The following is a 23,882-nucleotide window of genomic DNA, read 5'->3' on the forward strand; positions in this document are numbered from 1 at the left end:
ATGTGTGGAGGGGCCACTGGGAGATAAGAAGTGTCATCTAATTTTCCAGAAATGGTGGGCGAACAGAAGCAAGAGGACACACGGCTGTGAAGTCTGAGGAGGCGCTGCAGTGAAGGGAGCAGAGTGTCCCCTGCAGCCCAGACATGGCAGGTCCTGTGAAGGATGGAGAAGGCAGCCAAGCATCAAGATGCGGGGGTGGGGGCTCGGGAGAGATGGGGCAGGGGGATGGGGGGATTTCGGACAGACACAAAGGCGAGTCCTGTGCACAGCCTAGGTGACTCTCTCCTTCCTCCGTGCCATCTTAGTGCAAAACTGCCTGTGGCCAGTCTAACCAGGCAGACTTTCAGAAAGGTGGAGAAGTATCTCTAAAGGAATGCCATGAGTTTCCTGCTGAGAACCAAGATAGCTCGTGTGCGTGCACATGACAGTTTGTGCCCAAGAGTAGAGCCCTCCTCAGGTGGGCCCTGGGTGGAGGCACCCTACATAGAGAGGCAGTTCCCTTCCAGCTCACCCTGAGGTAGAACTTGCTGGCCAGCAAGCCTCATCTATACACTAAAAGTTCTTGTTTTTATTTTTTACATTTTTAAAAATTTATTTTTGAGAGAGAGAGCGAGCGAGCGAGCACAAGTTGGGGAGGGGCAGACAGAGAGGAAGACACAGAATCCAAAGCAGGCTCCAGGCTCCGAGCTGTCAGCACAGAGCCCGATGTGGGGCTTGAACTCACAAACCGCGAGATCATGACCTGAGCTGAAGTTGGACACTTAACCAACTGAGCCACCCAGGTACCCCTACCCTAAAAGTTCTTAATAGCATTTCAATCACCTTGCTCTTAAACATGACTGTACAACCAAGGACCACCAGTCATTTGAGGAAAGCCTGCAACATAAAAGAGGAGATCAAGACAAGCAAGAAGGGGGAAAAAATGACCTGGTAGGAAACAAAAGAACTTAAAAACCAAGCTAAACGTGTTATTAAGTATCACTGAATGAATTTGATAAATTCAACAAGCTACCCCAATTAAAAGAAAAAAGAGTTCTATGAAAAAGAAACATTCAGAGAACAAGAAAGAGGTACTTGGAAATGACAAAAGTAAAAAAAAAAATCAAAAGGAGTAAAATAAAATAATAAGATAATAAAAGAGATATTTAGGGTTGTTTAAACAGCTCCACTGCTAATTAATGAGTTCAGGGAGGAAAAAGAATAAGAGTAAAGAGAAACTAATTTTCAGACTTGGAAGAATTTGGAAAGTTTCCCTCCAACAAGGGCTTTTTTGAAAGTGACTTGACCACGTAGTTCAACAACATGGCAAAGAAAACCAAGGAGAAGATGGCATGGAACCCAAAAAAAGGGGGTCAAATCCAAGAAAGCAGGAAGCCATGTCCCAAGACCACAGCTGTGTTGAGCTTCAGTCCAGACTGCAAGACGATGTATGAGAGAGGCCTTCAACTACCTCCATTTTGACCTCAGTCTGCACTTGCCTTTTTTTTTTTTTTTTTAAGATTTTGCTTTTAAGTTATCTCTACACCCAACTTGGGGCTTGAACTACAACCCTGAGATTAAGAGTCACATGCTCTACCAATGGAGCCAGCCAGGTGACCCTCAGCCTGCACTTTCTAATTGACTAAATTCCTCTTTCCAGCTTATCTCTTAATTCAGGCAAAAGACTCTGAGCAAAGCATCCTCTGATGGGAATATGGAAGCTACCCCCTTAAGCAATACGGACCCCCCTGAGCCAGCAAGACCCCATGTGACTGACCGCAAGACACCGCCTTGACCCTTACTGACTACCTGCACTTATCCACCGACCTTTGCTCCACATTTCCCTTACGTAAACCTGGAAGCATTTTCAGCACTTTGGAGACAGTCTCTGAGATGCTAGTCTGCTATCTTTCCGGTGTCAGCCTCACTTAAATAAATTCCTTTGTTTCACCACCGTTCATCTCTCTTCCTATGGATTTTGTCAGTGGAGAGTAACTGAACCTGGTGTGTTTATGACCCCCGAAGACAGGCACTCTTGCACCCTTGCGTCCCGGCTACGCGTAGAGCCCTGGGAAAAGGGGAACGGGCAGAATAGAAGCAGCATGCAGAACCGGGAGAAACCTGAGAATGAGGTTAAGAAAACTAGTGGAGAGTGAAACAGGAGAATTCTCTAGAAATGAACTTGGACCTAGAAAGTCTCTGCTGAGAGGCACAGGGTTTTTGACATGGGCCACGGATAGATGCAAGCACAATGTATGTTATTGACACTTATGCAGTAAGAATAACCTAAGTGTTGCTTATTGGTCTGAAACTTTAATTTTTTTTTATGTTTATTTATTACTGAGAGACACAGAGCGTGAGCAGGGGAGGGACAGAGAGAGGGGGGAGACACAGAATCCAAAGCAGGCTCCAGGCTCTGAGCTGTCAGCACAGAGCCCCCAACGCGGGGCTCGAACTCACAAACTGCCAGATCGTAACCTGAGCTGAAGTTGGTTGCCCAACCAACTAAGCCACCCAGGCGCCCCTATTGGTTTGAAACTTTAAAAAGACATGTCTCCAAAGATGGAACTAGGGTCACAGGAGACAAATGTTATTAATATAGACTCTTCTTGGATTGAAAGGACATAATAACTCTAGAAGAGAAAATGCTGTTATATCCCCGGTGTCCCACCTGTAAGCTCGAAGCTTTAAGTTCCCGAGCAGCTCACACAAATGGGGACCAGGTGAAGGGCAGCAAACCCGACATCCAGCCATTTTTTGGTCATCTAGGGAAAACTGGCACGCGGCAGCTCTTGAACCTCTAGCTCCTGATGGGAACCCACAATGAGCTGAGGGCCCCAGAAGTTCATGAAGGAAGCACGATCCCCTGCCTCCGCCCTCGTCTCCGTGCCCAGAGCTCCCAGGAGGCCAGTGGTGTGGGCTGTAACTATCAGCACTGCCAGGGGAAAAGCAATGTCTGCCAAAGCTGAGGGTGCAGGGAGGAGCCACAGAAGGCAATGACAGTGGGCAATGACTGCCTGCCACCCGTGAGTGACCAGGCCAAGTCCACTTCCTCTGAACGATCAACCACTCACCTCTCTTCCGAGAGAGGTGCCTCTTGTCGCCACCAGCCATGGCCATCCTCATCAGCTGAGGAGGACTATCTTAGCAGTTATGCTCAAGAAACCCTATGATATGACCCAGCAGTCCCTCTTCTGGGTATACACCTGAAGGAAATGAAATCGGGAGCCCAAAGAGGTATCTGGGCTCCCATGTTCACTGCAGCATTAGTCACAACAGCCAAGATGTGGAAACAATGTGTCAATGGAGGAGTGGGTAAAGAAACTGTGGTAACCATATGAATGGAATATTATTCAGCTTTAAAAAAAAGAGACCCTGTCATTTGCAACAACATGGATGAACCTGGATGACATTATACTATGTAAAATAAACCAAAAAGAGAAAGAACAAAAACTGCATGATCTCACTGATATATGGAATCTTAAAATGTCAAATGCAGGGGCGCCTGGGTGGCTCAGTTGGTTGAGCGTCCGACATCCGCTCAGGTCATGATCTCACAGTTTGTGAGCTCGAGCCCCACATGGGGCTTGCCGCTGTCAGCAAAAAGCCTGCTTCAGATCCTATGTTCCCCTCTCTCCTTGTCCCTCCCTGGTTCACACCCTCACTCTCAAAAATACATAAAACATTAAAAAAAAATTTTTTTAAGTCAAATGCATCGAAGCAGACAGCAGAAGGGCGGTTACTAGGAGCAGAAAGGTGGAGGAAATGGGGAGATGTTGGTCACAGGGTACAAAGTTGCAGTTACGTAGAAAGAATAAGTCTAAAGAGTAATGTATGGCATAATGACTATAGTTAATAATATTGAACCTTGGAAATTAACTAACAGAGATTACAGGTGCTTTCATCTCAAGAAAAGGTAATTATGACAGAAGATATATTAATTAGCCTGAATGGAGTAATCATTTCACCATGTAAATCTATCAAAATGTCATGTTGTACACCTTGAATGTATATAATTTTTATTAAAAAATAAAATTTTTAAAAAGACAAAAAAAGAAAAGAAAAGAAAAGAAATCCCACCAGGAGGGCTCTTCTGGGCCCACCCTGCTGCTGCCAGAATAGGGGACCATCTACCCGAGGGGCCCCAAACCACCGACCATCCACTAAACATACCTACCATCCCGCTCATCTTACTGAGTGACCACCTGATACTGCTCACGTCAGGCCCTTCTACCCCAGCACCCTGAGGAAAAGGCCCATTGTCGAGTACATGTGTGGGAATGTGTACGTGCACATGTACTTTTCTGAAAACGAATTAGGGTGTCACATTATGTTAAACCTACTGAGCCCTCCCAGGAGAAGGAAAAGGAGAGAAGAACAAACAAACCAGCAAGCAAAAACAAAGGAATAGAACCCGCAGCAGTGGGTGTCCTTATGCTGCTGTTGTGCCCAGGAGAGCATAGTCCGCAGTTCTCCTCGGGATGGTCATCCCAGTGGATGTGCAGGGGGATAAACGCTAGGGAGCACAGCAACACGCCCGGCGGAGGAGGCTTTATTTAGGGCCATGCTCTAACCATGTGGGGGGCGGGGGGCTAATCTCACTTGATTCCACATTCCTGACTCCCTAACAGTAGCCAAGATTCCAGAACCCTGGCCTTGGGATCTTCATAATTTCCAAACACTGTCTAAATAAGACAGGAATGCTTTTTTGGACAGCTTTACAAAAAGGAGGGGAAAGAAGTTTGGGGGAAAAAAATTGGTTCAACTCTTTTTCAAGTCGATTAGTAAAAATGAACTCTAACTTTAGTTCTTACATATTCTGCACAAGATGGGAGGAAGGCATGGAAACTACAACAGGACTTCATTCCACAGGTTGTCTCTAGATTCTAAAATGACAGTCAAGGCATGTACAGAAAAACTTTTTAAATGGTTCTTTTTTCTTTAAGTGAGCTTCATGCCCAGCGCAGACCCAACATGGGGCTTGAACTCAGGACCGTGAGATCAAGACCTGAGCTGAGATCAAGATTTGGACACTTAACCGACTGAGCCACCCAGACACCCCCAGAAAAGCTTTTTAAAATAGGAGGAATGGGTACCAAAGCAGTCACTGTAGTTAATCTTTTATGAGGGTCTGATCATAGGGTTCATAAACTCTCTATTTTGGAAATTCTGTAAAGTCTGAATTTTATAGTCAGTGAAACTTCAGTAGTTTGTAACACATTCATCTCATTATAGTGAAGTACCTTATCATCCTTTATTTCCTATAAATGTTTTGCAATCCAGCAGTATGGTGTAGTAATATATTTCAGTTGACATTCGTTAGCTTTTAAATGTTTTTAAAGTTTTAAAAGTTTTAATAGCATCACTGATAACCAAAACTATGATACATCAAGAAATTAACAAAATCACTGTTCTATTTATACTGTGATTAATACCCATACCCAATAGTGAAATAAACAGAAACAGTTACTCAGGTGTGACAGACTTCGGTTAACAAAAATTCACTCTTTGTGTAGCAAAGAAAGACAGTAATCTGATCAAGAAAATGTGCCTATAGGGGCGCCTGGGCGGCTCAGTCAGTTGAGCAGCTGACTTCGGCTCAGGTCATAATCTCACAGTTCGTGGGTTCCAGCCCCAGGTTGGGCTCTGTGCTGACAGCTCAGAACCTGGAGCCTGCTTCCGATTCTGTGTCTCCCTCTGTCTCTGCCCCTCTCCTGCTCACATTCTCTCTCTCTCTCTCTCTCTCTCTCTCTCTCAAAATTAAACATTAAAAAAAATAAAAAGAAAAAGAAAATGTGCCTATAAAGGATAATGATATTCTTTTTTTAACCAAGAGTATATAATTTCTTCCATTTCATATTTTTATAATTTCCATATATGCTTAAAATCAAATATAGTGGAAAAAATAACCATATCAATTATATATATATATTATATTATATTATATTATATTATATATATATTCAGGAACCAACTGAATTTTAAATTTACATATATATATATATATATATATATATATATATATATATTTCAGGAACCAACTCATTATTCTGACAACTGGCAAATGAAAAGAAAGAACCAAATACCTCTTATCTATCCCTTATGAGCTGTTTAAAAAACACACACACAAAATTGCACCTACCTCTAGCCAAAAGAAGTCCAAGAATGCCAGCAAAACCAATAACACCAAGTCTTGGAAAAAATCCAGGAGGTGCATTTTGGAGATATTCATAGCTGTCTACAATAGAATCAGACCAGGAAACAGTTCCATAAATCGCCCATTACAAAACAAAAAAATCTTACATATAACTAGTATACATAGTATCAAATGCTTCTCAGATAATGTGTTCTTTGCTTTATTTTAATATGCTTTTTTTTCCCAACACATTCTTTTTATGCGATATATAAATGTGATTTACTATTCACATGGCAAGTATTCAATTTTCAAACACTTCTGGTCTGATGACCTACTGACAATAAAGAAATGTCCAATTACCTTCATATCCCTGGATGTAACAGATTTGAATCAACTATTCACAAGGGAAGAAATACCAATACAGGGATTCCTTGTTGTCCAAACACAGAAACAGAATAGACTTGGACAGATCTGTCGCTATCTTGAAGCTTTGCTTCAAGTTCTCTAAAAGTCAGGAACCAAACACATGAGACTCTCAGGGACTAATGTGTCCTTTGCTATGTGAATTCATTATCTGAACTCAAGTATAGAATACATTTGGACAATGAAGGACACTTGTAGTGCAAGTATACGTGGGAAATAGTCATGGTGATAGAAGAAACGAACACAAATAAATGCAATATGTGAGCCTGTGTGTCAGGCCTCAACATGCCTTATGGCTTCATTTGAAATGATGCTTCCTCTCCTGTCCACTGAGCCAGTCTCACCAAATAAGGGCCATCTGTATTCCTAACCTCCTCAGAAAAGCCTTTCCTATTATACTTATCAGACCATGCCTCTCTCTCTCCTCTGATATCCCATCATAGTTTTTCTCTGTACCATCATCATTTGGTACGTAATCCTACGGCACCTTGTGTTTAATTATTCAGGGGTGTGTTTTATGTCTCCTCAAGGAGAACGTATGCTCCTGAATGGTGGATCGCTTAGACTTCTATGTTATATTCCCTCAGTGCTAATAGTGGATGTTCATCCCACAGATATTTACTAAAAGCACTGCTACGTGTTGATGGATACTGAATGAATTAGCAAATGGGTTTCAGAGAGGCTGTAACTTAAAAAGCCTTCACGTCTCTCTCTCAACCTCATCTAGAGCATTCCCTATCTGCTTCCGGTTTCCGGGACATGGAACACTGAGTCACTCCTCCAAGCCTTGATCATGCTGTGCCCTCTGTGCGGAATGCTACCCAAGTTCCACCCGCACATCTTGGTGTGGCTAACTCTATTCCAAGATTCATCTCAGAAATTCTTCCCTGACTCTTCCCATCCCTCCAATCTCCACCAAACTAGTCTCCTTCCTCTGCCCCTTCAACAGTGCTCTGTGACGGTCTCTGTATTTGTGCCAGTGGTGAGTAATTGATGATATGTGCCTCAGTGGCTGTGACCACTGTCTTAATTGGCCGTGATCTTCAATGCCTGCTGTGATGGTGACTTAGTAAATGTACACGGAACTGAACTAACCAGAACACTTGGTAATTTTCTCCCCCGAAAAAGAGCAGATACATGCCAGTTTTCCATTTCCTAGGTTATCTGGGAAATGCAGTGATCATTTTAAATACTACTCTACGGCTTGTGCTATTTGCATGGATTCCTGTCTGGCCTTTTATTTATTTTGCCTTTAACCTAGTTTTCACTTTCCATCTTTTTGTCTGGGTCATCTGAAGCAATGTTCTACTCCCCCTCCCTTTTTTTTTTTTTTTTTTTTTTGCCTACCAGCACGGAGTTTTCAATTTGAGATGTGCACACGGAGCAGTTGATAGAAGGGCACCCAGATGGCCTTGGTGAGCTGAGGTGAAGTGGGTAAATCACAAAGAAACGGAAAAGGAGATAAGCTAAGAGACTGCAGTGAAGCCACAGCCCAGCTTCTGGTAACATGTCTTGGCTGCGACTGCCGGGAAATGGACAGATCGCCTTGGCAGACGACAACACAACTCATAATGGAATGTTTCTTCTGAAGAGCTTTTGTAGTAACCAGTCCAAGAGAAGGAAAACAAGACTTACACTGCCAATAATGCCTACTGCTATGAGTCACTGGGAAGTGACAGGTAACAATGGAAAGATCTCCTCAATCACAGGAGTTCTTTAGTTTCTTCAGATTAAAAATGAAGATAAGAAAAGCACACAACTGTTAGGGTTATGAGGATTATACATTAATTAATATTTTAAAGCACTTAGACTAGTTCCTGGCATGTAATAAAAACTAAATAAGTGTTTATAAAATTAATAAAATTAAGATGTCACTCATACATGATATTATTCATGGATGTTAGTAATCACATATCAGCACATCAACACTCTACAATGATCCTCTCAAGGAAATAAACCATATTCGTGCTTGTTTTATTCAGTCATAGAAACAAACACTTGCAAAAACATGAGTTTTTCTTTGCTGAGATGCCCAGTAAGGAGAATGAAATAAGATCAATGTCTATTAATTCACTGGTTTCTGATGGACACTAGTCAGAATATAGACTATGAACCTAGTTTATAAGTGTACGGCATAAGCTGATGTGAAAAACAATCAAGGACAATAAAAACCCAATGAACAAATATAAGAACACTACTTATGCAATAAGGCCTTCCCTAGGCACACCAGTCTAGTTCCTTCTTGCCTCTAAAGTTCTGTAACATGTATTAACAGCCATACACAGGAGCTAACCTGATTCTGAAAACCTACTGATGAGTCAGTATGGGTTAGTGTGAGTTAGGGCATTGCACTTGGAAACAGATGTAAAGAAAAAGTAAAATCCAGTGTATCTGAACTTGTTAGCCCAACGATCCTTGAAGAGATCCTGAAGAGACTTCCCAAATGTTTACGGGACACTAGTTCTCTGAAATCTGATGAAAACAATAGATCTTCTTTCCAGAAAAATCCACATAGCTCTAATATTCTGCATACAACTTTAAGGAATTCCAGATCTCTTGGAGCCCATCCATGGGATCCCAGTTAAAAAGTCCAATGTTAATGAAGAAACTGATTATGCCTAATTAAAAATCAACTTACCTAACCCCCACTGAACCAAGCTCTGCATCTTGGGTTTAGTTTGTGAGTACATTTCCTAAAGAGGTGAAAAGAAAATGAGTGAGAAGGATATGCTGATTACAGAGAAGCAACAAATATAATCGTCTTTACTGAATAAATTCTCATGTTAATAACACTTTTTTTTTAAAGAGAAGCTTTCTTTTAAAAAAAAAAAAAGGTTATTTATTTATTTTGAGAGAGAAAGAGAGAGAGCGAGCACAAGTAGGGGAGGAACAGAGAAAGAGGGTGAGAAAGAGAATCCCAAGCAGACTCTGCACTGTCAACATAGAGCCTGATGTGGGGCTTGAACCTACAAACTGCAAGATCATGACCTGAGCTGAAATCAAGAGTCAGACACTTATCTGACTGAGCCACCCTGCTGCCCCAATAACACTTTTTGAACAAAGGGATATAGTGTCCATCTGGGTATTTTTATGTTCTTTTTTTCTTTTGTAATTTCCCCTTCACCACAAATTGTTCAGGAGAACAGTTTATTATTACCACAGGAAGGAGATTTCACGTAGAGTGATTTCAACAAACCCAGCCTTTTTATTCTTCTATTACATTCTGAGAGACAGGCAAAAATCAATCCCCTTGATAATCAAAGTGGCAATTTTTTCCTGTGAGATTAAATTTGTCTTTCATATTAAGTCCATTTCCTGATACACTATGATTTTAGAGTCTGTATGTGAAAACTGCCCATCTGGAGCAGGAATGACCAGTTTGAAAAGGACAAGGGAGTCTGTATCCATGTTTTGAGAGACACCCCAATCCTGGAGTAAATGAAGTATTAACATTCTCTTAATAACAATGACAACAACAACAACAACAACAACATGGCTTTGTACATGAACATCATATATCCTAAAGAAAACAAGGGACTAGCTAGAAGGTACCCCACCTTTAAGAAGTCTACAATAAAGACAGGAAAAGAGACACAGGGGTATCAGAAGGTATCAGAACCAGCTGCCACCTGGAAAAGGATTTGCTTTATTTAATTTGGTCCAAGTCAGAACAAGTTAACCTAATACTATTAAATGCCCTTAAACAGTAAGTGATGAACTACTGAATTCTACTCCTGAAACCAATATTGCACTGTATGTTAACTAGCTGGAATTTATTTATTTATTTATTTATTTATTTTAATGTTTATTTATTTTTGAGACAGAGAGAGACAGAGCATGAACAGGGGAGGGTCAGAGAGAGAGGGAGACACAGAATCTGAAACAGGCTCCGGGCTCCGAGCTGTCACCACAGAGCCCGATGCGGGGCTTGAACCCACGGACCGCGAGATCATGACCTGGGCCGAAGTCGGACGCTCAACCGACTGAGCCACCCAGGCGCCCCTAACTAGTTGGAATTTAAATAAAAATTTGAAGAAAAATAAATAAAATATACTTACAGATTAGTAGGAAAATTAACAAAAAACAATAAATACTGAATTCAGAGGAGGACATAAAGAACATGAAAAAGTTGAATACTGCTTCATTAAAATCAATTATTGGTATTTTATGCCCATAAAAAGAAAGAACAGCTATAGATAAATATCCAGAGTGATGACCTATTTCTTTTGTTCACATAATCTTTTCACCATTAAGGAAAATTAAATTCGTTCTTAAATAAAGGGACTAGAAATTGTTGGGCTGAAAAAGGAGCCAGGAATTAGAAATATATTTATTGAATAAGGCTTCATTCTGTATAAAAATAAAGCTACTGTAATCACAAAACAGTCTTTTTATATAGAAGTCATGCAAACAAACATGTTGATAACTATTCTATCATCTAGAGAGGTATTTTGCTGCACTGAGCATCATGCACAGGTGAAAAAGTAAAAAACAAAAGGCAATCTTAAGTTGAAAGGTTAAGAGACAAAGTACTTTTATAACCAAAAAAAAAAAAAAAAAGAGCATGAAATAAGAGTAGTCATGTGGGGCGCCTGGGTGGCTCAGTCGGTTGAGCGTCGAACCTCGGCTCAGGTCATGATCTCACAGTGTGAGTTCGAGCCCCGCATCGGGCTCTGTGCTGACAGCTCAGAGCCTGGAGCCTGCTTCTGATTCTGTGTCTTCCTCTCTCTCTGCCTCTCCCCTGTTCATGTTCTGTCTGTCTGTCTGTCTGTCTCTCTCTCTCTCTCTCTCTGTCAAAAATAAACATTAAAAAAAAAGCTTTAAAAAAAGAGTAGTCATGTCTACATGATACAAAAATATTTGCACAAATTTGCTGACCTTATCTTAACCAGATGGTTTAAAAATCTTCTAGAACAAGAGAATAAAGTCTAAGCTTTTTACAACATGTTATGTAAAAGTCTTCAGATATTCATAACTCAATAATATGGTTATGATACTTAAGTATACTGGCTTAATTTATATTGGTGATAGAGTCTATGCTTACTATTTTCTTCTAAATTGGTGAAAAGAATTCAGCACTGGCACAGACAGTGGAATTAAAAATTTTAAAACACGTTCTAGATGAAACTTCAGTTTGTAAATCTCAAGCAAAGTAAACCTAGACCATGTCACACACATCTAACACACTTTCTACTAATCTATTATCAATTTTTGAAATCCAGATCACGTATGACAAATACTTTAAGTATCAAAGCCCACAAAAGTGTTCTGTAGAGTGTAAACTTCCATCTCAGATGTTAAAAACTGCAAAAGTGCTTCCACGAACATAATAACAAGGGCCTGATCTAAAACCTGAGCAGTGACGGAAGCCAATCTGCATATGTAGCTCTTCGGTGGCTGGGGCAAACAGTTCAGTACTCAAATATGTAATCCCACACATTTTTGGTTATCTACCCTCTGATTATAGCATTCAAGATGTTGTGTAACCATTCCTGTTAAAATGGTACTCACTTGTAGAATCTCGAGGGGGAGAAAAACTTTCTAATTCTGATATAAATGTTTACACTATATCCTTTTCCTTCTACTCGAGTTCCAGCCCCAAATCTCCCTCTGGGAGACAATGATGTTTTCATAGCTGCGACCAAGAAGATAGTTGCCAGCCCACTCTCTAGCCAAGGTCCTACACCCTGCCCGGTAGGAGGGAAATCCTCTCTGCAGCTATGGCAACAGCTGCCACCAGGAAGCTAGGGCTCTCTGTCCCCCTCAGAGATGGCACTGGTGAATGCTGTCAGTGAGGCATCCTAAGTTAGAGTCCTCTATTGTGCCTTTTTCTGAAAACACGCAGACAATCTAGAGATTTCACTACTGACTCTAAACAATAAAGCGTCACTCCACTTTCAGAACAGCTGTACCTGACACCAACTTGTGTATGGCTCGCAATAATGTCGGATATGTGAGATGCTTTCTTCAAGTTGGGTCCTTGGCTCATCCACATATTTAGATGGACTCTCAGGAACGGAGTAGAGTGAAAGCTGCATATATTAAAAAACAAAACAAATAGAAACAAAAAGGTACATACAGCCATGAGAGAATGTAATCAGTTGGCAAATCGGTAACCATCATATTCCCTTTTTTCTTTTTAAAAACATTTTTCTTAAGTTTATTTATTTATTTTGAGAGAGAGAGAGAGAGAGAGAGAGAGAGAATGAGCACAAGCGGGGTAGAAGCAGAGAAGGAGAGACAGAGAATCTCAAGCAGGCTCTTCACTGTCAGCACAGAACCCAACGTGGGGCTTGAACCCACAAACCTTGAGATCATGACCTGAGCTGAAATTAAGAGTCAGGCACTTAACCAAATGAGCCACCCAGGTGCCCTGGTAAACATCATGTTTCTAATAATTCAGACTGCAGTGGCTCTAAGGGTTACATGCGCCCTGAAACTTCCTTCAGAGGATCTTCGCACTTATGAGTAAGGACAAGGCCAAGAAGACAGGACTATGAGGTATCCCTACCTTCCTCCCATTCTAGCGGTGGCAGACAAAGCAACCCCCTTCATCCATTTTACATACTGGCATTTGGGATTTCACCTTAGGTTCAGTTTGGAAAAACAGTTCTATTACTCTAATGTGGGGGGGGGGGGCGCTTAAAAATTGAGTTCAAGTGATCAGTCTGGTGCTAATCTAAGCAGGACAGTAAGTTTCTTCCCCACCCAATGGGGTTGCCCCACACAATGGTTGCCTTCTTCACCCTCAAAAAATGCCAATGTTGCCAATGTCCCAAGGTCTGAGAAGAAGAGTGTAAAGGGCAAAAGATAAACTAATTAGCTTTAGGTAAATACCGTTCAAGTAACCTGGCCCATGATTAGAGGTATATCTTTATGTGACTATACACTAAGTCAACAGAAACCAAATACCCAAAATAATCAGTGGGAAGTAAAGACAAAAAAGAATATAAACAATGGAGAGAAGATTTCTTGTTTTATTTATCCAATATTTATTAAGCATTTATTTATGAGCCACTAATCTGGCCACGAAGAAGAATGAACCCAGGTCTTTAATTTGTTAGAAAGGGAAAAATGCAAATGTTTTCTTGGCTTGTAAAGCAGTCTAGGATGAGGCAGATCACTTAGAGCCGAGTTGTGCTTACAATCTACTGGGACATAGCAGATTCCCCACAAAAAAAAAAAAAAATTAGGCAATATTCTTTAATTATGCCCTTAGCTAAGTACCGTTAATTAAAGTTTATTTTTTGAAAAAGCTATACTTCAGTAGCTTCCCATGAAGAAAAGCTGTAAGGAAATATATTTCCTCCTTTTACATGTCCTCTGAACTGTCATATCTCCTGACAGACCATTTGCATACTTCCTATGGTAACTAAAGCAGATGTTCAAAATATATCACAACACGAATGGCATGTTACCTCATTAACCTTCACGGAAGTTTTGTGAGGTGAATCCTTTTTAGGTGATGCATAGACTTTGAAGGTGAGCAGACTCAGGCTGGCTGGCCCCACAGACCTCTGAATTACCTGAAACACAGAAGCAGTCTTAAGCCTTCTATCAATGCAACAAACTGAATGTGCATAACATGAGCATTTTTGTAAACTCAGCAACTTCTGCCCCCGGAAGGCTTATTGTGCTTTATGAGAAATAGACGTATTCCTGAAGTTTGATGGAAGTCAGAAACTAAAAATGCGCACTCATGGACTTCAAATTTTAGCTCACCTTTACCTTAATTTCCAAGACAGTAGTTCCTAAGTTTTTCTACTTAGCCTGTCAAGTAAAATAAAAGACACACACACACACACACGTGTGCACTTTAAAAAATAACAGAGAGGGGCACCTGGGTAGCTTAGCCAATTAAGTGTCCGACTTTGGCTCAGGTCATGGCTCACGGTTTGTGGGTTCAAGCCCCACATCGGGCTCTGTGCTGACAGCTTGGAGCCTGGAGCCTGCTTTGGATTCTGTGTCCCCCTCCCTCTCTGCCCCTCCCCACCTCTCAAAAAAAAAAAAAAAGAAACATAAAACATAAAAAAAATAACAGAGAAATGCTATGGAATGAATTTAAAATTATAGAATAGTCTCTCTCTCTCTATTTCTCTCACATACATGTACCCTCCACCAACAACAATGGAAGAGGTTTCTAGATTTCTTTATTTGAGAGGCAGACAGAGAGAGAGAGAGAGAGAGAGAGAGAGAGAAAGAGAAAGAGAGTGAGCTGGGGGAGAGGGGCAGAGGGAGAGAGACAGAATCCCAAGCAGGTTCCATGCTCTGCATACAGCCGGATGTGGGGCTCCATCCCATGACCCTAGGGTCATGGCCTGAACTGAAATCAAGAGTTGGACACTCAACTGAGCGAGACACCCAGGCGTCCGAACAATGGAAGAGGTTTCTAATGATCTTACCTAGTGATTCATTGAGCACAGCAAAGATTATTTCTGTAATTCTAATAAGTAAACTTTGACAAGCTTTCCCTTTCCATTCCCATTCAGATTCTCCCCTGATCTCAGTTCCCCAACTCAGTATCTTTTTGCACCTTGCTCTCCCTCACTGGGTCACTCACACCCGGGGCTTCAACGTGAAGCCAGTGACTCCCAGATTTGCAGTCCCAGCCCAGAGCTCCTTCCTGAGCTCCCAACCAGTTTATCCGATTATTCCCGGACATTTCTACTTTTTCACAAGCAGGTCCAAAATGGACTCGTCAGGATCGTGTCTGTGTCTCCAACTCCACACTTGGCCTGACGGGTGTCTGCTGTGGAATGAAGTCAGAAGGCTTTTTTCCCCCAGTAATAAACCCCTACATTTACACAGCACTTGACTATCTAGCATCTTTACCCCAGACTTGCCCCCTTCTTCCCCTACTTCCTCTCAGGCATGGTGTCACCACCTAACCCAACCACCCGATTGGAAACTATGAGGTCATCTTCACTACCACCAGCCCATCCAATTGGTCATTAAGTCCTGTTCATTCTGACTATTAAATGATCTCAATTCACTCTCTCCACTTTATCCCCTCCGGTACAATCTTCCCTTGGGCCCTCATTTTTTTTCTTGGATGGTTTTAGCTGCATTCTAACTACTCACCTAGCCCTCTGATGACTCAAACCACTACAATACACAAGGATGATCTTTGTAAACTACAAACTGATTATCTTCTACTCTTATTTGAGATCCTTTGTTATTTATTATCTAGGACTTCTATGGGGCCAAACCAGGCCCATTATGATCCGATCCTAACGACCTTCTGTCACTTCATCTCTCTGCCACTCTGCCTTCTCCCGCAGCATACAAACTCCCTAGATTTCTCCCATGCTGTTGCCCAGCTTCCTGGGTTTAAACACGCTGGTTGCTCTACCTGGAATGTCTTATATTTGCTTTGTCTTTTTGCACAACTGCCTAACAGCAGGGAGATACATAGCTTTTTTTCTTTCTTTTCCCCTTATTTATCCATTTATTTATGTCTACCAAGTTCTCCCTACTAGATTAGAAGCCCTTTCACTGTGGTGCTGTGTCTTACTCTGTCTCCCTAGTGCCCGTGACTGTGCCTAGGACATAAGAAATGCTCAGTAACTGTTTACTGCCTGCATGAAAAGATGGAAGAGAGGTGGGAAAAAAAAGAGTGATTGACTTGTTCTCACTACATAGGCATGATTTAGCCACATGGAAATCATATTACTGAGATTTGCAGTGCCTGCAATGTGAAAGACTAGGCTATTCCATAATATTCACAAAACATACGATGCTAAAAAAGTAACAAAAATACCTGTTGAAATGTATGCCTGGAGTTATACACAAAAAGGGAAATTCTCACATTTCAGAAGCAAATAAAGAGCTAAGCGCTATTGAAAAGAGTGACTATGGGGCGACTGAGTGGCTCAGTTGGTCGAGCACCCTACTCTTGATTTCAGCTGAGGTCATGATCCCAGGGTGGTGGGATCAAGCCCTGTGTCCGTGCTGAGTGTGGAGCCTGCTTGAGATTCATTCTCTGTCTCTCTCTCTCCCCCTCTGCCCCCTCCCCTGCTTGCACTCTCACTCTCTCCAAAATGAAATTTAAAAAAAAAAATAAAAAAAGAATGGTTGTGACTTTAACTGGTTTAAAAATAGTTAACATACCCTGAAGTAGTTAAGTATTCACCTTGAAAGGGCTTAATTTCAAGGCAATATTGCCACAAATTTCTTTTGCTTCCAGGGTAAAAGTCAGTGTGGTTGCTCCTGGCACCCCAGCAGAGTGACTGTTAGGCTGCTGATATCTGGAGGTGCCAACTCAGTGCTCTCTGCCCCTTGGGTCTGACAATGCTACTTTGAACTGGGGACTTTCCACTGAGCCAGCCAGCCCCACCCCGGACTTTGATTCCCTTCCTATCGGCAAGAGCTGGTGCCTCGCCCTTTCCCACTGCCCATCCAGCACTGGGGCCTCCAAGCATTTGGGGTTCATACTGTCCTCTACCTTCATCTTTGTTTGATGTAATGCCTCACGTTGACCTTTTTAATTCTAAATTCCAGCTTTCAGTCCTTAATCCTATCTACCTCTCACATATTTCATTTTTCACCCTTGGCCTTCTGTTGTTTTAATTCGGGTCTCCACCTTTACGTTCTCAGTGATTATTATCACTCCCTTTCATCTTTTCAATCTCATGGTGTTTACTTTTTAACATTTTATTGGACTCTTGATTACTCTGACTTTATTTATTTTTCTCTCTCATCCACTTTTCTAGTTTTAATATTAAGCAAAGACTGGCTCTTTATTGCTCAAGTTGCTTTCTTCCTCTTCTCCCATCAGTCTTCCGCCCCCTCCATAACCACCTTCACTCCCACCCATCCCACAGCAAGCACTGTGGACACAAGGGTGGAGCAACCAAGCAAGGCCCCTCCAGCAGCTGCTCTTTCAGTTTCCCCCAGGGTCTTAACAAATAAAACAAAGAAAAAACAAACCTCACCCCAGGAGACTTGGGAGATCTACAGATTAACACTCCCTAGGGCCACAATTCTCTTAGCAGAGAGCACATAATTTACTTCAGGGTTTCTCAATTTCAGCATTATTAACACTGGGGGCTAGATCATTCTTTGATGTGAGGGCTGTCCTGTGCACTATGGGCTTCTCAACATCCCTGGCCTTTACCTACTGGATGCCAATAGCACCCCTCCCAGTCATGACTCAAAACGGTCTCCAGACACTGCGAGAGACACCTGGGGGGCATCCCACCTCACAGCCCCCACCACCACATTGAGAAGCACTGATTTGCTGGAACAAATATTATTTTCTGACATCTCTCACCAACCAGACTTCAAGAAAATCCGTATGTTAAAAATCCAGGGCCTCGGGGGCACCTGGGTGGCTCAGTCAGTTAAGCGTCTGACTTCGGCTCAGGTCATGATCTCACCATTTGTGGGTTCAAGCCTCCGTCGGGCTCTGTGCTCTCAGCTCAGAGCCTGGAGCCTGCTTCGGATTTCTGTGTCTCCCTCTCTCTGCCCCTCCCCCACTCACACTCTCTCAAAAATAAATAAACATTAAAAAAACATTTTTTTTAAGCCAAGGCCTCAGATATAATACACAGTGATAGATATCAGAAAAGTCTTGCCTGGGAGGTGAAGCATGGGGAGGGGATGGACTTACTGAGAAGGGGTACAAAGGAACATTCCGGGATGACAGAAATGATCCATACCTTGACTGGGGTTTGGGTCACAAAAGGTATATATACATTTGTTAAAACTCAAATTACTGTAAGATCCGTACAACTTAACATCTGTGCATCTCACTATATGTAAACTATATCTCAAAAAACCCACGTGCACCCAAACCACACCACGTTTGTGCCAAAATGAGTGGGAACTGCGGGCCAAGGGCGATTCCTAAGGATATCTGACCATGGTAAGGAAGCAGGTGCTAGTGACCTTTGTGACACAAACCCACCTAAGGAGCCTCGATAACAGGTGCACAGGCAGACGAGCCTGATGCTCCTGTTAGTGAGAGACTACCCCATCTTGCCTTGTCCAGACCAGATGTTATCACATATGGGGATTCTGGAGGGGGGGCTGCCAGGTGGCTGTCATAACTTGTTAGAGCTCATATTGAGTATTCAGGCCAACCCATTTGATGTAAGAATTTGAGAAGGGAAAGGCTGTTTAAGTGGGCAGAGATCACTCCAGGAAAGTATAAGAGCGAAAGAGGAGTCAAAGAAGAATCTTCTGTTCCCCAAGGGAGAAAAAGAACACTAATCTGGAAGTTAGGTGTCTTGAAGAAAGGTGTAATCAACTTCCAAGGTCTGGGTCATAATCACTAAAGCTCTGACTTTATCACCTTTTCTCCCACAGACACTACTGTTGGGTTGCCTCGTGTGAGACAGGAACACAAACGTATTCTCTCTCCATGACGGGTCTGGACCCATTATGGTACAACCAGACTGAAAATACCTCCTGAGAAGTGAGATCCTCCGTGGATCTTTTCTGACGAGGAGCTGGAACCTCTAGGCTGTACCTACACCTGGCCTAAGCACCACTGTCCCAAGTGAGAGTCCTCGAGAATTTTGTTTGCAAGGTTCACTCTCTACCCAGGGCAGACAGCTTAGCTCAGAAAATGGGTACATATGCCCCTTCCAAGAGATCAGACATGCTCTAATTCAGATTAGATGACTTTGGCTTGATAAACTGAAGTCAAGCCCACTCTGTTAGAGCTGCTTCTTCAATGAGTACTAAGCTAGAGCTACAGACTAACTAGATGCAATAGCTTCACTGCTTTAGATCCAACCTATCCTGTTAGATGGGGGTCTCAAAGTAAGGACTGCAATGTGTTGGCTTGTCTGAGGTTCTGAATACAGCTGTAAGAGACCCTCAGTCTTAGAGAAAACTAAAATTTGACTCAGATAAGGGTGAGCTAGTGACCCCTAGCTTTGCAAACCTCAGGGGGGTTTGGAGTTCCCTGGCTCGTGCGGCTAAACCTTCTTTCTGATTCTATTCCCCAGCAAGATATCTTTTTAAATTTTATTTATTTATTTATTTATTTATTTATTTATTTATTTATTTTAAAAGTTTATTTATTTATTTTGAGAGAGGGAGAGCACATGAGGTAGGGGAAGGGAGAGGGGGTAGGGAGAGAATCCCAAGCAGGCTCCGCACTGTCAGCACAAAGCCCCGATGGAGGACTCAAACCCACAAACTGCCGACTGTCAAGAGTCGGACACTGAGCCACCCAGGTGCCCCTCCCCAGCAAGAGACCTTAAACTCTCCCTCATTAAGGTATATTCTCCAACTTAGACATTTGCGTTGTCTTTCAACATTTGGTTTTCCATAGCCCAGAGAGGGTTACTCATCAATGTAAACTGACCACTAGGATTGGCAGTTGGTTGGATGGGGCCCTAACAAAGAAGTGTTGTAAATGGGGTAGGGCCACCATTGCCTTACAGCCTTTCTGCTTCTTACTCTTTCCACTGAAGGTCATCAAAAACAGAGGAGAGCAAAACAAATCTGGTTGCGGAAGCAGGGGTACATGAGCTCTAACGATTAGAGGAGCTCAACGACGATCTTATTTCAAAAACAAGTATTTATTGCATACCTACTCCATGTAGGCACAGTGCTAAATATGCCACAACACTTAAGCAGTCACGGTCCTTGCCTTACAGAGTTTCCGGGAAGGTAATGAGTTTACTCAAAAAGACTAGGGTCACAATTTTAAAAATAAATTACAAAACAAAAACAAAACCCCTCAGGCCTAAGATTGAGTTTATCCTTCAGCTACAGCAGCAAAGGAGATTCTTGGACACAGTCAACCAAAATATGAAACTGGTGAGGTCATAAACACTCAGCTCATAATGGGTGCCCAGAAAGCTAAACTGTCCTTGTTTTGCAAATAAAAGTGGACTACCCTGGACTCTGTAGCTCCAGAACCACTTTCTGATTGCATCCCAGTAAAACTGCCTTAAATTATTTTTTAACATTTTTAAATTTATTATTTTTGAGAAACAGAGAGAGACAGAGTGTGAGCAGGGAAGGGCAGAGAGAGAGGGAGACACAGAACCTGAAGTAGGCTCCAGGCTCTGAGCTGTCAGCACAGAGCCTGACGCGGGACTTGAACCCACAAACTGTGAGATCATGACCTGAGCCGAAGTCAGACACTTAACCGACCGAGCCACCCAGACGCCCCTAAAACTGCTTTAAAGACAAATAAAAACCTCAAGCTAAATAAGCCACTTTGAGAATTACTCAAGCGTGCTCATGAATGGTAGGGCTCACACCCTGACAACTTACTTTCTTTTTAAACTTTATGGAGAATCCAGTATATAGTCTCTCCCATTTTTGAGAAGGGTGATCTTCCCTTCTTCCCAAATTACAGATCTATTATTTTATTAGGCTCTTCATTTAAAATATATACCAGTTTCCTTTTTTGATAAAATGTAAGCCTCACTTTGCAGGCCTGTGTACACAAGAGACTTCAGAATCACTTGGGGAGTCTTTTTTTAGGAGTATAGATTCCAACACATTCCCTCCCTGCCCTGCCCCCCACCCAGTGTCTGATTCAGTAAACCTCCGGGGGGCTGAAGAATCTATTCCCACAATCAGCCAAGTTTAGGAAATCAGTATTTCACAAGCAGATGTTTGGGGAACAGTTATTAAACTTAAGTTTGTATAAACACTCAAATATACTTACCTTTAAAAACATTTGAAAGAATTAAATGAAAACTGTCCTAAACATAAAAAGAAACAGTGACTGGCCACCTACTGGAGAAGTTATGGAATTTCTTTACATTGAAGAAAATGTTTCCCATCTTAAACACCACACAACCAATACCCTCCACCCCTAATTCTCATTCTACCACCCATCCTTCTCTTTCTTCATTGACAAATTTACTTTATTTTTTTTTTTTAATTTTTTTTTATTTTATTTTATTTTATTTTTGGGACAGAGAGAGACAGAGCATGAACGGGGGAGGGGCAGAGAGAGAGGGAGACACAGAATCGGAAACAGGCTCCAGGCTCTGAGCCATCAGCCCAGAGCCTGACGCGGGGCTCGAACTCACGGACCGCGAGATCGTGACCTGGCTGAAGTCGGACGCTTAACCGACTGCGCCACCCAGGCGCCCCTGACAAATTTACTTTAAAAACAGTCTATGGTTAGGAGGCAAAATAGTGGATACCACTGGGGTGCCTGGCTGGCCCAGTCAGAAGGGCATGCGACTCGATCTCAGGGTCATGAGTTCGAGCCCCATGTTGGATATAGAGATTACTTAAATAAATAACTATTTTCAAAAAAAGAACAGTGGATACCCATAGCAAGATGGGGAGTGACCAGAAGGGCCATGAGGGCTTCTAGAGTACTAGGTATGCTAGTATGGTCAATTTGTAGAAATTCACTTGTGATCTGTGCACTTTTCTGTATGTAAGATTTCAATACAAAGTTAGAAAAATAGACTCTTACTTGCTTCCTCTACTCCATTCCCTCCTCCCTTTACTACGCAAGGTACCTGAAATTGTCCTTCCCAAGCCCACCAGTGGCCTCCCAGTTACGAAACTCCAATGAACATCTGGCATCCTGGATGCACCCCGAAACTGGTGACCCCTCCATCATCTTCATACTGTCTTCCTTCAGTTGCCAGGATTCTAATGTAGCTCCATTGTACATGCTTTGTAGGGCACTCCTTCCCTCTCCTTTTGGACCTTCTCTTCCTCTGCCCATTTCAAGGTTGGTCAGTCAGAGTAAAACCTTAACCCTCTCTCCTTCTCGCTCTAGAGCAATTTCATTTAAATCTAAGTATTTAACTTCCACCCTACAGCTACTGATGCCCAAATCTGTATTCCCAATCCCAGCCCCTCACTAAGCCTCAGGCATGTGTGGGACTCCCCAAGAACATCTTCAGCAAGTGTTTCATTGCTACCTCATAATGAACTTCCTTTCTCCAAAACCCTGTTTTTCTCCGAGTTTCCCCACCTCATTTAATGGTCCTACAAGCCACACGAAGGATAACATCAAAGCAACTCTTTAATGAAACAATGAAAACAGACTTCAAAGACGGTAAGATGTGGTTGCTGCCTCCACAATCTAAAACAGTGGACAAATAATTATACCACTTGTGATGAGCATACTAACCGACAAAGGACAGGAGGAACACAGAGAAAAGAATAATGTACCACAACTGGAAATTCTGGAAAACCACTGCAGAGAGAAGGCAGCCTAAATAATCAGAAAGTTTACACATTTCTTTCCTTCAGCAGCCACCCAACAGACTTAAGACTTACTGTGATTAGGACCAGCCTCTGTAAAAAGTAGTAACAAAAGAAATCAAAAGTTTGGAACGTGCGGATGATTTGACACACTACTATCTTTCCAGCTATACACGAGTAGATATGATCTCTAAACAGAGCAAATACAGAACCATAAACCATGGCTGCTGCTTTAATAATATAAAAAATGTTCTATATCAAGAAGTTCCCTTTTAATATCAAAGTCAGATGTGGTTTTGATAACATACTCAAAATAATTTGGCATCAAAAACTGCATAAATAGGGGTGACTGGAGTTCAGTCAGGTAAGCATCTGACTCTGGGTTTCGGCTCAGGTCATGATCTCACGGTCTGGGAGCTGGAGCCCCATGTCGGGCTCTGCGCTGGTGGCACAGAGCCTGCTTGGGATTCTCTCTCCTTCCCTCTCTGCCCCTCCCCTGCTCATGCTCTTTCTCTCTCTCAAAAATAAGTAAACTCTTAAAAACTGCATAAATAAACCCAGTGTTTTAATTATTACATTTTAGCTATTATATAACTCAGGGGTCATGCAACCTGTACACCAACATGTGCAGCTGCTTTCAAAGTTATTACACAAGACCATTTTTATACCAGTCACTGTGGAAAATAAGTGCACGTGGGGACATTTTTACAGTAAATGTCATTTAAAATTAGATATTCTCCTATTTATAGGAAATGAGGCATAATTATGTATTTTTCCTCCAAAAGTTACACCAGCTCTTTGATCTTCGATCAACCTTTCTGCAAGAATTTCCATCTGAAAATATTTTTCATTAAAAACAAAATGCTTTTAATCTGATTCTTTTCAGTTGTTTCAGAGATAAAAATCTGAAGTGGATTTTTTAAAAAAGGCCTATGAAAACTAACAATACTTTTGAGGAAATTCTTGTTTCAAAAAAAAAAAAAAGAACATAAAATGAAAAATAAACTATGTGAAAGAATTTAGGGTAAAACAAAATGATGAAAACAATCAACAATTTTGCCCAAATCAGGCTACATTGCTGCCCTTAGTAATGTGTTGTAAACTGAATTACAAATAAAGAGAAATTAAATGAGTCTTTATTCGTGAAATAAAAAAAAAATGCCTTCTTGCCGTAATGAGCATTCTATAGTACCTG

At 41.9% G+C, this 23,882-nt stretch overlaps 1 protein-coding gene across 2 annotated transcripts in view; it reads right to left on the reverse strand.

The window, feature by feature from the left end:
- APOO (apolipoprotein O) overlaps positions 1-23,882 on the reverse strand; it is a 57,780-nt gene that overhangs the window by 21,555 nt on the left and 12,343 nt on the right. For both annotated transcript variants that reach the window (XM_049643601.1, XM_049643602.1), the window contains exons 2-5: positions 13,957-14,064; positions 12,451-12,570; positions 9,177-9,231; positions 6,122-6,217 (exon numbers count right to left, since the gene is read on the reverse strand). In XM_049643601.1, the coding sequence (XP_049499558.1) occupies positions 6,122-6,217; positions 9,177-9,231; positions 12,451-12,570; positions 13,957-14,064 (379 nt within the window). The remainder of the gene's footprint in view (positions 1-6,121; positions 6,218-9,176; positions 9,232-12,450; positions 12,571-13,956; positions 14,065-23,882) is intronic.

The sequence above is a fragment of the Panthera uncia genome, chromosome X, assembly GCF_023721935.1.
Source record: "Panthera uncia isolate 11264 chromosome X, Puncia_PCG_1.0, whole genome shotgun sequence".
NCBI lineage: Eukaryota > Metazoa > Chordata > Mammalia > Carnivora > Felidae > Panthera > Panthera uncia.